The following is a 14,876-nucleotide window of genomic DNA, read 5'->3' as shown; positions in this document are numbered from 1 at the left end:
AGAATACCATCGAAGTCACCCAGTCCAGGAGCCCCGCCGAGACCGCTTATCGCACGCCTCCTACACTACAAGGACAGAGACGCAGTGCTGAGAGTGGCAAGAGAAAAAGCACCACTGACATTCAAAGACAAGACAGTGTCTATATATTCGGATTTCACCCCAGCAGTGCAGAAAGCTAGGTCGACCTTCCTGGGTGTGAAACGCAAACTACATGATCACAATCTGAAATATGCCCTGCTCTTCCCTGCCCGCTTCAAAATAATTCACAACAAGGGGTGGTGAGGGACGGGGCAGTGAGATAAATAACGGTGATGGATCAAGCCCTGATCTTTGGACTGGGTAAGAGTGGTCTGCTCAATTCAGACACTCTGTTCATCACCACCCCCTTTTGTAAATCGATTTTGGCCACTATAGGTGTGGCAGGGTATACTCAGACATGAGTCCCTTTCTCACTGCTCCATCAGGATTCAAGCAAGCCGGGCCGAAGACGGCTGAAATGCCAGAAACCGGTCCCCGGTAGCTTGTCTCCTTTCTGGTAAAGAATTGGCTTGGTAGTTTAGTCTGCCCTGTTCCCATGATGCACTGGGCCAGGGACAGACTGATTTGCATATAGCCAGGTTCTGAGCTGGGATGGGGCAGTGAGATAAATAACGGTGATGGATCAAGCCCTGATCTTTGGACTGGGTAAGAGTGGTCTGCTCAATTCAGACACTCTGTTCATCACCACCCCCTTTTGTAAATCGATTTTGGCCACTATAGGTGTGGCAGGGTATACTCAGACATGAGTCCCTTTCTCACTGCTCCATCAGGATTCAAGCAAGCCGGGCCGAAGACGGCTGAAATGCCAGAAACCGGTCCCCGGTAGCTTGTCTCCTTTCTGGTAAAGAATTGGCTTGGTAGTTTAGTCTGCCCTGTTCCCATGATGCACTGGGCCAGGGACAGACTGATTTGCATATAGCCAGGTTCTGAGCTGGGATGGGGCAGTGAGATAAATAACGGTGATGGATCAAGCCCTGATCTTTGGACTGGGTAAGAGTGGTCTGCTCAATTCAGACACTCTGTTCATCACCACCCCCTTTTGTAAATCGATTTTGGCCACTATAGGTGTGGCAGGGTATACTCAGACATGAGTCCCTTTCTCACTGCTCCATCAGGATTCAAGCAAGCCGGGCCGAAGACGGCTGAAATGCCAGAAACCGGTCCCCGGTAGCTTGTCTCCTTTCTGGTAAAGAATTGGCTTGGTAGTTTAGTCTGCCCTGTTCCCATGATGCACTGGGCCAGGGACAGACTGATTTGCATATAGCCAGGTTCTGAGCTGGGATGGGGCAGTGAGATAAATAACGGTGATGGATCAAGCCCTGATCTTTGGACTGGGTAAGAGTGGTCTGCTCAATTCAGACACTCTGTTCATCACCACCCCCTTTTGTAAATCGATTTTGGCCACTATAGGTGTGGCAGGGTATACTCAGACATGAGTCCCTTTCTCACTGCTCCATCAGGATTCAAGCAAGCCGGGCCGAAGACGGCTGAAATGCCAGAAACCGGTCCCCGGTAGCTTGTCTCCTTTCTGGTAAAGAATTGGCTTGGTAGTTTAGTCTGCCCTGTTCCCATGATGCACTGGGCCAGGGACAGACTGATTTGCATATAGCCAGGTTCTGAGCTGGGATGGGGCAGTGAGATAAATAACGGTGATGGATCAAGCCCTGATCTTTGGACTGGGTAAGAGTGGTCTGCTCAATTCAGACACTCTGTTCATCACCACCCCCTTTTGTAAATCGATTTTGGCCACTATAGGTGTGGCAGGGTATACTCAGACATGAGTCCCTTTCTCACTGCTCCATCAGGATTCAAGCAAGCCGGGCCGAAGACGGCTGAAATGCCAGAAACCGGTCCCCGGTAGCTTGTCTCCTTTCTGGTAAAGAATTGGCTTGGTAGTTTAGTCTGCCCTGTTCCCATGATGCACTGGGCCAGGGACAGACTGATTTGCATATAGCCAGGTTCTGAGCTGGGATGGGGCAGTGAGATAAATAACGGTGATGGATCAAGCCCTGATCTTTGGACTGGGTAAGAGTGGTCTGCTCAATTCAGACACTCTGTTCATCACCACCCCCTTTTGTAAATCGATTTTGGCCACTATAGGTGTGGCAGGGTATACTCAGACATGAGTCCCTTTCTCACTGCTCCATCAGGATTCAAGCAAGCCGGGCCGAAGACGGCTGAAATGCCAGAAACCGGTCCCCGGTAGCTTGTCTCCTTTCTGGTAAAGAATTGGCTTGGTAGTTTAGTCTGCCCTGTTCCCATGATGCACTGGGCCAGGGACAGACTGATTTGCATATAGCCAGGTTCTGAGCTGGGATGGGGCAGTGAGATAAATAACGGTGATGGATCAAGCCCTGATCTTTGGACTGGGTAAGAGTGGTCTGCTCAATCCAGACACTCTGTTCATCACCACCCCCTTTTGTAAATCGATTTTGGCCACTATAGGTGTGGCAGGGTATACTCAGACATGAGTCCCTTTCTCACTGCTCCATCAGGATTCAAGCAAGCCGGGCCGAAGACGGCTGAAATGCCAGAAACCGGTCCCCGGTAGCTTGTCTCCTTTCTGGTAAAGAATTGGCTTGGTAGTTTAGTCTGCCCTGTTCCCATGATGCACTGGGCCAGGGACAGACTGATTTGCATATAGCCAGGTTCTGAGCTGGGATGGGGCAGTGAGATAAATAACGGTGATGGATCAAGCCCTGATCTTTGGACTGGGTAAGAGTGGTCTGCTCAATTCAGACACTCTGTTCATCACCACCCCCTTTTGTAAATCGATTTTGGCCACTATAGGTGTGGCAGGGTATACTCAGACATGAGTCCCTTTCTCACTGCTCCATCAGGATTCAAGCAAGCCGGGCCGAAGACGGCTGAAATGCCAGAAACCGGTCCCCGGTAGCTTGTCTCCTTTCTGGTAAAGAATTGGCTTGGTAGTTTAGTCTGCCCTGTTCCCATGATGCACTGGGCCAGGGACAGACTGATTTGCATATAGCCAGGTTCTGAGCTGGGATGGGGCAGTGAGATAAATAATGGTGATGGATCAAGCCCTGATCTTTGGACTGGGTAAGAGTGGTCTGCTCAATTCAGACACTCTGTTCATCACCACCCCCTTTTGTAAATCAAAATAATTCACAGCAACAAATCCTATTTCTTCGACTCCCCGGAAGAGGTGGCGGAGTAGATGGAGGTAGCACTGTCACCACAACAGGACCCATTGGAGGAAGACCAGGATGCGGGCCCGTCCCGTCGAGGAGGGTCGCAGCGCAGCGCGCGAAGCCACTCTGCGGAGGGACAGGGTGCGAAAGGAGGGAAGCTAATGGGAAACACACGTGAGACGGCGGAAGTGGCCTTGCAGACGGAGGATGCGCTGGCAGCACATGATGCCAGGGACAGGTCGGACATGGGCAGCAATTCGGACACACGCACGGAAATGTCGGGCTCTGTCACCAGTTTACAATTGTTCCCAAAAATTACTGCCCAAGTGGTGAACGAATTTTGACAGTGCCAGATGAAGACGCTGATTGGTAACGTATAAGGATTGCCAGGGAGCGAGGGTGGACTACCAGGGAGAAGGGTACATACTTGTATAGGATACAATGCTATAACACCAGCAGGTTTCCAGGGAGTGCTCGTGGGCACCACATCCCCAGAGCGCAGGCATGTTTCAGGTTAACTGTTGCCCACGTTGGGCGCGGATGTTTGGACCCCAGGTTTCTTTACATGGGGACCTTAAGGTTAGTGAGTTGAGGGGTTTACGGGCACTTGGAACACCACACACTAAGTATAGCGCACTATTAGTACTGACACTGCCAGATGTAACTGACATGCACTGCGATGGAGGCTCCTAGCACATATAAGATATGGACCTGGAATGTGCGGGGCATGGGATCAATTCACAAGAGGCATAGAATCTTGGCACAGCTGAACCGGAGACACACTACCATAGCGTACCTCCAGGAGACACACCTTAATAGTGCAGAGAGTGATAAACTGCTTAAGAAATGGAAGGGTCAATTGTTTGCTACTACCTATTCCGCGTTCTCGAGAGGAGCGGCAATATGGCTCAAGAACTCTGTCCCTTTTAAACTGGTGGAGAAGAAGGTGGATAGGGACGGTAGATACGTGTTTGTGAGGGGGTTGTTAGATGGTTCCCCTATTGTACTGGGTAGTGTCTACGCCCTGAACACGGGTCAGTCGGACTTCCTTGACATGATCACCAAGGTGTTGGTGGAATGGTCTGAGTATGATTGGCTTATAGGGGGGGATTACAACGCCGTCTTGGACATCTCCCTTGACAGGTCTCACCCACCACTGCAGGCGACAGAGAGTAGGCGGCAGGCTGAAGCTCTAACACGTTGGGCGGAAGGTTGGGACTTAGCTGACATATGGAGGAGCACACAATTGCTACACAGGGAATATACCTTTTACTCCCCACATCATAACCTACACACTAGAATAGATCGCATTTTCTGCTCAAGGCACTTACTGGGCTCTGTGGTGACTGCTGAGCATATGGGTAAAACGTTTTCTGATCATAACCCGGTGGAAGTCACGCTACAATGGGGTAAGATCCCGACTCCTATACCGACTTGGCGCCTAACACCGGAACTACTGGAAGATACAGTCTTCCGGGCTGCATTGACAGATGCCATATCACAATACTTCGCTACAAACGATGGCACGGCTAGCTCGCGGCAGATCGAGTGGGACGCCTTTAAGGTGTCCATCAGAGGTGTGGTGACGAGCACGAAGGTGGGCATGAGATACACAGTACTGGAGAGGCTTCGGGAGGTAGAGGGGAGACTGGCAATGCTGGAGAGTGAGGCAGCAGGTACACGTATACACTTCACGCCGTTGCAAGAGGCACACGTTCAACATGCTGAATTGCTTGAAGAGCTGCGGTTATTGGACTATAGGGTGTACACATGCAGGCAAAACGCACATGCGGAGAGGTCGGGCCCCCATTGGCACGTCTGGTGCGGAACGATCCCGTGTACACGCCTATACTGGAGGTGGCAAGCCAAGATGGGGTACCGATTTCGTCACAAATAGGTATAAACGCTACTTTCAGGGACTATTATGAGACACTGTATGGGCGGCACCAGCAGTTGTCAGTTGAGGCTCTTGAGGTGTTCATGACTGACCTCAGTCTACCGCAGCTAGCGGCGCACCAGAGAGAGGACTTGGCGCGCCCCATCTCGGTCGCGGAGATACGGCAGGCGATCCGCGCGCTACCAAGGAATAAATCCCCTGGGTCAGACGGCCTACCAGCTGAGTTCTATGGGACTTATATCGATCTGCTTGCACCAAGATTACATGTAGTGTATCAGGAGGCGTTGAAGTCCAGGGGGCTACCACAGTCGTCACTGCAGGCGCTGATAGTTTGACTCCTAAAACCTGGAAGGGACGGGCTCCAATTAGCTAACTACAGACCACTTTCGCTACTAAACACAGACTACAAGGTTTTGAGTAAGGTCCTAGCGGCACGCCTGGCTTAATACATTCCGCACTTGATACATCCTGACCAATGCGGTTTTGTGCCAGGTCGGAGTACGGCAATTAATTTGCGGAGGCTCAGCCAAATAATGCTCCACGCAAAAGCGACTGAAGGTGGGGAGGGCTGTATCTCTTTGGACTTTAAACAGGCCTTTGATTCCCTCAGGTGGGATTATATGTTCGCAGCATTGCATAGATTTGGAATTCCGCCGGAATTCATAACCTGGGTGACTCTATTATATACGCACCCAACAGCCCGGGTACGCACAAACAGATGCCTTTCAGGCCCCCTGGAAGTGGCGAGGGGCACCAGGCAGGGCTGCCCGCTATTGCCCCTATTATTTATACTGGCGTTAGAACCCTTACTATGCAAACTTCGGACCTCAGCATGCCACAAGGGGATACGGCGAGATGAGGCGGTCCACGTAGTGTTGGCTTATGCGGACGACATAGTCCTTTATCTGGGGGACGTGACAGGCTGCCTTGACCCCATGCCCGAAATATTCGAGAAGTTTCGGGCTCTGTCGGGCCTCACGATTAATGACGCCAAGTCTTATGGATATTGTTTCTCCGAGTCTGAGGGAGCAACCCAATTGCAATTCCCCCCCCACTGTTTTCAGATGGCGGAGGTGACATTCCGGTACTTAGGGATACAAATATACAGGGGGACAAAGGACATGCTAGACGGGAACCTGGGCAGAGCGATGACTGCACTGAATTCACAAGTACTATTCTGGAATTCATTGCCGCTCTCTGTGTCGGGACGGGTGGCTATTTCTAAAATGGTGGTGCTGCCCCGCCTAATATATTTTTTCACGAACCTACCGCTTCTGGTTCCGTCGAGCACATTCAGAACATTGAACACTATACTCACGGAATTAATCTGAGGGTCGGGTAGACGCTGCATTAGCTTGGCCAAATTGCAGCTCCCTACTGCGGAAGTAGGTATGGGAGTCCAAGATATGAAGGCCTATGGTTACACGTGTCAACTGCAATGGCTGGCCTACTGGCTAGCGGGCCGCAACCTGTATGAGATTGGCATGACCGAGGCCCATAGAGCATCTGGAGCTATTCACAACCTGTTGCTGCCGATGGTTGAGATCCCCGGCTCGACGCCGCACCTACTTAAACTGGCTATTTCCTGCTGGAGGAAGGCGGTGAAATACACAAACGCACAATCTTCCTATGCGCCCACGATACCGCTCCTAGGGCTTCCGATGGGGACGGGCCTACTGTCGGACCGGGTACTCGCTGCCTGGGGTGATGCGGGCGTCTTGCAAGTGGGAGACCTATTTCAGGAGGGCCATATTATGACTTTTGCGGATTTTCGCAGATCACATCACATGCCGGGGGGCTGTTTCTATTACATGCCAGGGTCAGACACTACATTACACTGACATGGACGCCGAACGACGATGAACCTCCCACGAACCCACTCCTTACCATGCAGTATTTGATGGGGGCTGGCAGTCACCTAACAAAATGAATAGCGAGTGGCATCAGAGCTGGAAGGGCAGTCTCGCTGCGACCACTGAGAGACAAGTGGGAAGGAGACATAGGAAGGGAACTTAGAGACAAGGAATGGGAGAGAATTCTGAAATTCCCTTAAAAAGGTTTTGAGGAATCCAAAGTTTAAGTTTATACAGCTCATGGTGGTACACAGGGCATACCTTACGCCACATCGGCTGCGCGTCATGTTCTGGAACACTACGGATACGTGTCCACGCTGTGGTGCGGAAGACGCGCAACTGGTTCACATGCTATGGGACTGCCCAAAGCTGGGGTACTACTGGACGATAGTGCATGACACATTGACTGCAATAGCGCCAGCCAGACCATACACATCCATGTCATATAGTTTGCTGGGGCTGGGCCCTTCTGAAAAGAAAAAGAGTGTAGCTACATGATTTGCCGACTTGGCCCTCTTGCTGGCTAAAAGAACCATAACTATGAGATGGAAGTCAGCTAGACCACCAGACCCAGATGTGTGGCGCGGGGAAGTGGTGCGTTGGGGGAAGGCGGAAGGTATGGAATTGCAGCGGGAGGAACGTAGGGGCCTCAGGAAAACTCCCATATCGATAGACTGGAATGCTATGGTTGGGACTTTTGAATCCGGTAATGGTGATAATATGTCTTTAGCTTCCACTGATGACGGGGCCGGGGAAATACATGCCTTGTGACCAGAGTATTGTCCCTCTCCTCCCTGTTACCCCTTCATCCATTGAGGGAGCACAGGCTCAGGTGCAGAGAGAGAGAAAGGACTTAGAGATGCTGAACACTGGAGTGAGTGCAGATATAGCAGGGTACGGACTATGAGTATCAGATGCAAAGTCAGGCTAAGTGTGAAATATAGCATGAATATACGAGTGTAAGTGCTGGGTTACATTGTGGGAGGGGGGAGTTCATAAAGAGTGAGGATGGGAATGTAACAAAAACAGAAAATTACACAAATGCATATTATTGTTTGAAATATGTGGACCTTTACCATTGAAATGTATTGGATGTTTTGTCTGGCGTTATATATGTCCATGTTTGATACTGGTAATAAAAATATTTTCAACAAAAAAAAAAACCTCTATAGAGCGCCGAAGAGGCTTCAAAGACAGAAAAGCTTTTGGATGCACTATTAGAGGGTAAGTGTATGGGGGGAAGAGGTAGTGCTACAAATATACGTAAAGAACATTTGTGACACTAAGGGGCATATTAACAAGGGCTTTAACTCCGCTTTTTTGGCTTAAAAAGCCAAAAAACGGCGATAAAACTATCGCCCCACTAACAAGAGGGTGCTAACATGCATAATCGCATGTTTGCACCCCTTTTCCCGACGCCTCCCTTTGCATCTCTAACGAGATGCAAAGTGGGCGTCACTGGGCGTACCCCAATGGACTACCTTGTAAGATATCACTGATGTTCACATCGCGATATTTACAGGCAGCCCACAGGAGTCTAGCACTAGTTAGATTTTGGCGAAGTCTGCGGTTTTCCCCAAAATCCAACATCTGCTAAAATCCTGACTTAGCTATCCCTAACATAGTGGGTGGATTATGCTGATACGACCACAGGGTCGTATCAGCAAGGTTATCGCCGCTTTGCAGGGAACATCGCTGGAAAACCAGTGATGTTCCCTGCAAAACAGCGATTTCCCTGCTATCGCTGGAATTTTAATCGCCCTGGGGAAACGCGTTGTTAATAACGTGCTATCAGGGCGATAAATTCCAGCGATGGGCGGCGATAAATAAAAAAGCGCTAAGCTCGCTTTGCGTTATTTATTGCCGCCCCCAGATAATATGCCCCTAGGTCATAATGCTGACGCGGGTAAGAAAGTGAACTTCTCAGGAATCCTCTGAGATGGAGAAATGATGATTGACCCATCCCATCTTTCCTAGGTCAGCCAGCTGTACTCCATCGTCCACCTACCTACTTCCATGGGGTCCAAGCAGATGTGTTCTGATTCTGCCCTGCCCAAGGCATTCTTGGTTGTCACCCACATGTCCACCTTTTGGTAGAGATTGAGGAATTCCCGAGGGATGGTGCAGGAACTCTGCCCTTTCTTTGGAATGCAGTCTTCTATCTTCTCCTGGGGAACCCCACATCGTCCTCTGTTTCTGGAATATATGGTACAGCAGATTCAAGATTGACCCCCATAGAATTGTAAATTTCATAATTGTTAAAAAAAGTGACATATGGTGTTTGCAAAGTAAGATTTTGAAGTATGTTTGTCAAGAGACAGTCTTGCCAATATGGAAAGTGGGGGTTCCCGAGAGGCTGGTTGCCTCTGAGGCACTGGTGGAACTGTGCAGAGTCAATGACATGTCAAGTGCTAACTCAGCTGAGGAAGCCTTTCATGATCTCTGGCATGTTGGGATATGTGCTCATGTTCATGTACATCAGTCTTCCCCTGTGCTTTCCTGTAGCATTCCACGCTATGTACAAAGTGTATAATACATACTTCTTGTTTCTTATCTAAACGTGTGAAAGGGATGTTCGAGGTATAAATGCCAGAGGTGTAGATATATCATCCGTGAGAGTATATTGCAGTTGATACAGTTCGTTTCACTGATGGAGTCATTCAGTCACTATGGGTATCGCAGAAGTGCAGTGTCCACAGTACCATTAAATATTAGATGTTATTTTCCAGAGGATCTCTAATTACCTTACAACTGCAATGATTATATAATGTGTTTCGGTTGGTGGCAATTATAGCATGAAATAAAGAAAAGAGAATGTAAGTAGGACTAAGTATTCCTTAAAACATCACATGTTCTTGTACTACGCACACAAGGAAGTTCCGTTGAGTACCCTTACAATTGTAAACAAATTGATTTACCATTACTGTAAGTGAGGTAGTGTGACTGAGGGGCGCACAACAGGAGATAGAAAGCCACATACCTTTCTTCATTATCTCATGTTAAAACAGAATGGAATGAGTATTATCACACCCTTATGCCCCAATGAAATATATGCCTTATGCAATAGACTACACCTCCCTCCATTAGACAACATCTCCACAATAAAATCACACATCTCACTAGACTACACCTAATGCAAAGAAACAACCCCACTGCCTCTTGACCACTCCTACTGCTAAAAAAACATGTAACAACACAAAATGTCGAAGGATCACAGCTACATGTCTATGGGCCCGATTCACAGAACTAACTTAAGACAAAATCCTAAACTTACTACTTTTGGTATTCACAGAAGTTAGGATTTTGTCTTAATTTTGTTTTAAGACAGACTTAAGACAGACTTAAGTTAGGATTTTGTCTTAAGTTTGTCTTAAGTCTGTCTTAAGTTTGTTTTAAGACAAACTTAAGACAAAGTCCTAACTTCTGTGAATACCAAAAGTAGTAAGTTTAGGATTTTGTCTTAAGTTAGTTCTGTGAATCGGGCCCTCTATCTCTAAATGCTAGACAATACCCCTAGCTGCTAGGTTACATTTTATGCATTAATTTACATCTCACTTGCTAGACACATTTGTTCCTTCTACAACACACTGTCTGCCAGTAGCCCATCACCGCTGCAACTAAACAGAACACAATTTCACTGGGTCAGACCACCTGCCACTAAATTATTTGTCCACTCATTAGACAATTCTTACTGCCACTGGATCGTAAATTCTTTCCAATAACTATAATCTCCTGCCTCAAAGGCACACTTCACTCCACTGGGCCAGTCTGCCTTCTACTAGATAAACAATAAATTACAAGATCACCTTCCTTGAGACTAGATCACATCTCTTACCACTAGACTGCTCCTTTCCCTAGTGGGACACAATGCCACCTTCTCTTAGACCACAACGCGTCCCCCTCTGGGCTTCAGAACACGTACCTGCTGATGCAAGCCTACATGTAGAGGCAGCAGACCACAACTCCTACTGCTATGCCTATTTTTGCTACCACTGGATCACAGCTCCTACCTCTAATGCACCCCCAAATAAGATCCTACTACATCTTTGAAAATGTTCCTGTTAGGTTCTGGTTCAGAGCTACCGATAACACAGAATAACATGGTAATTCCATTGAATGTGAAAAGAATATTGCAAAGCTAAAGGTTGTGTGGTATTATCAGACTCTAAATTAAAATGGCCCCTTTATTTATCCCAAGAGGTCACAAGGATGCAACACTGACCGAAATCTTTCCAGTGTGATGTTCGTGTCAATGTAGGTCTCTCGTCCTGGATCCCAGGTGCATGTCAAACTGTCCTCAGTAACATTCATGATGCAAACTAAATCTCTTGGTTTAGAGGGAGCATCTAAACACAAAAAAGGAAACATTGAACAATTTATTTTTTGTAAATGCATTAATTTATTTGAAATTTCTATTGCATTCAAGTCAAGGACACCTGGGTGTCAGTTCACGCTACAAAAACATGCAATTCATGATATAAAAATGACAAAAGAACTTTACTAAACTGACAAAAAAAATATACATCAGACTCATGTTTCAAGACACATTGTGGCATATATCTATATCTACAGAAAACAAAGAACTACAGCACTAAATTATTTATTTAAGGGTAGAATTCCATAAAATAAATCAGCTGGACTGGTTTTGAAAATGCAAAGCCCGATTCACAAAAATAGTCTACAACTGGAGTTAAAGATTTCCTCTTCTGCTCAACGTATAATTTTTTGGAACATTTCTAAGGATGCATCTGGAAAACAGCACTAGTCGCAGATTTCCATGCATACTCTGAGAAAGTTTTGTGGATTCCGTTTTTGCTGCCGGCATTTTTATTTGCACAATATTGAATAAATACATGTCACAATATCAAGTGACAAAATATTGTCCTGCCATATTATAGTCTGTCACTATAGAGCAAAGATAAAATATGTTTAAAATGAATCTATCAGAAAAATGAATGACACTTCTCTATGCCACTGAAGACATTCATACACTACTTTGCAAACCAAACCCTCACATTTAAGAGTAACAGGCATACAAAATAAGTTGATTTCAGAAAATAGCTTCTGAATGAGGATGCTTACTTCAATATGCTTAATGTCTTATTTTATATGATTGATCAATTATTTTCTCTTATCATGCCAGAATGAGGTTGTTTGAACAGATGCCACATGCACCGCATAGCATACTTTGTAAATAACATTTTAGAGAAAATATGGCAATGACCGCTAATTACTATTAGAAGTAGAGAAAGCAATTGCAGATGAGATATGGAGACAGACATTACCACATTCTCTCTAAAAGTAATAAAATGTTGATTTTTCCCATTAATGGGGCATTGCTATTTTTAATTGATTTATTCTGCATGTTGAATAAGTTATAATATTGTTTTTATTAACAATAATATTAATAATAGAAAATATAGACGTGCACAATATTGGTTTGCATTATCTCAATTGCTATTCATGTTATGTCCCTATGAGTTCCTCTCTTGAATATATTACATACCACTTCTAAATAATTTATTAGATGGAAGCCTAGTGTGTATTTGTAAAGTCGTTTTCTAAATACACTAGCATTATTAGCAAAATATTAAAGTCCATTAATAGAATTTAATGTTCCCAGCCTCTATACTGTGTTAATATTGTTGGTGGATTACATAACAGATAGTCAGATGAATGTGCCATATGGAAAAATTGTATGCTTGAAAACGAGCCATGGAGACTCTGTGATTGCCAAAGACAGTTTCGACCATAGAAAGAAAAAAACACAAAGCAAAGAACTGACTGGCAGATGGATTTACCGTAAAGAGCATTCCAATAATGGTGTAAACAAGCCATAAGGCAACACAGGAAATCATAGCATGGTTATTCATTTAGATCCGGTGTGGGTACTTACAGCCTGCTTGGATCTCCTCTCTGCCCACCAGCTGATGTGTTCCATTCTGAGCGACATAGCAAGAAAGTATTCCCTTGGGCCTGTCAAATCCCTCGATGGTCACATTGGACTGTGCCCCCCATGTGCCACCACGTTGAGTGTTGGGAATGGGGTGACCATCGAGCGTCCACAGAAGACGGATGATGCCCTCCTGTATTGCACTGCAGTTCTCATGATGGACGATGCAGCTTGCTGTGATCAAGGATCCAAATTGGACGACTGGTGATTCTACGGCTACATGACCACAAGCCTTGATGCCTGAAAGAGCAAAAGGGAAACTACTTGAGTTATTATGAGCACTTCCTTCTTGTGTTGAGATCCCATGCAGAAACTTTTGGAAGTCTGGGTAATGGTAGCTATCTTCTTTTGCTTTGACGCTTCTGTGCGATTGTTGTGGGCACTACATTAGAGCCGCATATTGAGAACTGAGAACCTTGTCATCACCGCATTATGCACCATGCACAAAACGGACTAGTTACAAGTGAATACCCACTTGTTATTTCATGAATGGAGGTGGTCAACTAAAATACGCGAGAGATGGTAAATGGTGAAATTGTTCAGTAGCCTTTTCAAAGTTGTGTCTCAATTTTGAAGATGTGCTTAACTGGCATTGTGTTTTGTGTGTATGGGGTGATACTGCGCAACATCATATGGAACCCATGGCCACGTGGGCTAAGGGTACCAAAATAATTTCAACCTACATTGGGAACAAAGTATGCTACATCCAAATGAAATTAATAAATATTCCTCCCTTTTCTTGTAATTTAGGTGAGAAATGTAAATAGGAGGAACAGCAGCTTGTTTGTGTATCTAATATTTTTCAGTTTGTTCATTCTACTGAACACATATAGCCAATATTCTCAAGTCCATAGACCACAACTGGAATCAGACAAAGCCAGTGGTTAACAGGAACTTTCACCAAAGATGGTCTATTAGGGTAGATATATTTTTCCTGAGCGTGAAAAAAACTGGTCAGCAGCTGGCTGAGAAATTGTCGGAAGTTATCTATTGAATGAACATGCATAAGAAAACTTGTTGCTGATTCATACTGGGGCCAGGAGTGCTGGGAAGACATAGCACAAAGAGCAATGGTGGCTTTAGGAAAACAATTTCCATCATATTCCAGTGGCTGGTATTTGAATGTGGGATCTCTAGACGCACTGCTTTATTTGTAAAACACATTATTGCCGTGTCTCAAAGTTTAGTGCAGAAGTCTTCGTCCGGTGCTATCTGAATATCGGGGTGCCGAATACCAAGGCTGTGCAGCCGAATTCCAACTCATGCCTCTTTCATCCGCCACCAGACACTTCCTGTACATTTATACCACTCTTTCAGGTTCCTTTTCCATCTCTGCTGTCTTCCTTTGTAAATGTTTTTTCACCTGTCTCTTCCTCCTTCTTTCCCCTTTTGTGTTTTTCTCTCTTTAGTACTGGGTTAAAGTATGATGAGGGAAATAAGTGGCAGTCCCTAAAAAAGAGTACCGGTGGGACCCACCTGCACACACCAGCTCAAATTGATATTGGTCAGAATCATTTGGCCACACAATGGAGTTTGTTATGAGTCTGTGGATTGTGGAAACTATGTCTACAGGCGTTGTACCACCTTTTTCCAAAATAAGATCAAAATCTGATTGCGAAATAAACACAGAGTTTTACATGTGTAAATCTGGCTGGGAATGGCATAATTAATGCCTGATAACGCGTACAAGGTTCTAAACATCAATAAGGCACGTAAAACCTTCAAAATAATTCACACTTGGATACTTTATGCAAATTCATGTTATGTCAGGTTATGTCATGTTATGTTATGTTATGTTATGTTCTGCCATGCTATGCTATGTTATGTTCAGGCATTTGCAGAGCACAAGATTACCCAAAAATGGTATCAGTTAATCTAAATGGATCAGACATCCAAGGGAACCATGAAAATGGGGTGAGCCAGAAGAGTGATTAAGGGCATGTATTGCAAATCTTGTAATATTTCCCCAGATGCCTGCAACA

General features: G+C 45.8%; 1 protein-coding gene across 3 annotated transcripts in view; it reads right to left on the bottom strand.

Annotated features, from left to right (window-relative positions):
• CSF3R (colony stimulating factor 3 receptor) overlaps positions 1–14,876 on the bottom strand; it is a 186,887-nt gene that overhangs the window by 110,033 nt on the left and 61,978 nt on the right. For 2 of the 3 annotated variants that reach the window (XM_086956461.1, XM_086956460.1), the window contains exons 3-5: positions 12,838–13,134; positions 11,164–11,287; positions 8,950–9,137 (exon numbers count right to left, since the gene is read on the bottom strand). In XM_086956461.1, the coding sequence (XP_086812587.1) occupies positions 8,950–9,137; positions 11,164–11,287; positions 12,838–13,134 (609 nt within the window). The remainder of the gene's footprint in view (positions 1–8,949; positions 9,138–11,163; positions 11,288–12,837; positions 13,135–14,876) is intronic. The other variant, XM_086956459.1, reaches the window with a different exon arrangement.

Source organism: Lissotriton vulgaris, chromosome 2_1, assembly GCF_964263255.1.
Source record: "Lissotriton vulgaris chromosome 2_1, aLisVul1.2, whole genome shotgun sequence".
NCBI lineage: Eukaryota > Metazoa > Chordata > Amphibia > Caudata > Salamandridae > Lissotriton > Lissotriton vulgaris.
This window is presented reverse-complemented; position numbering and strand designations above follow the sequence as displayed.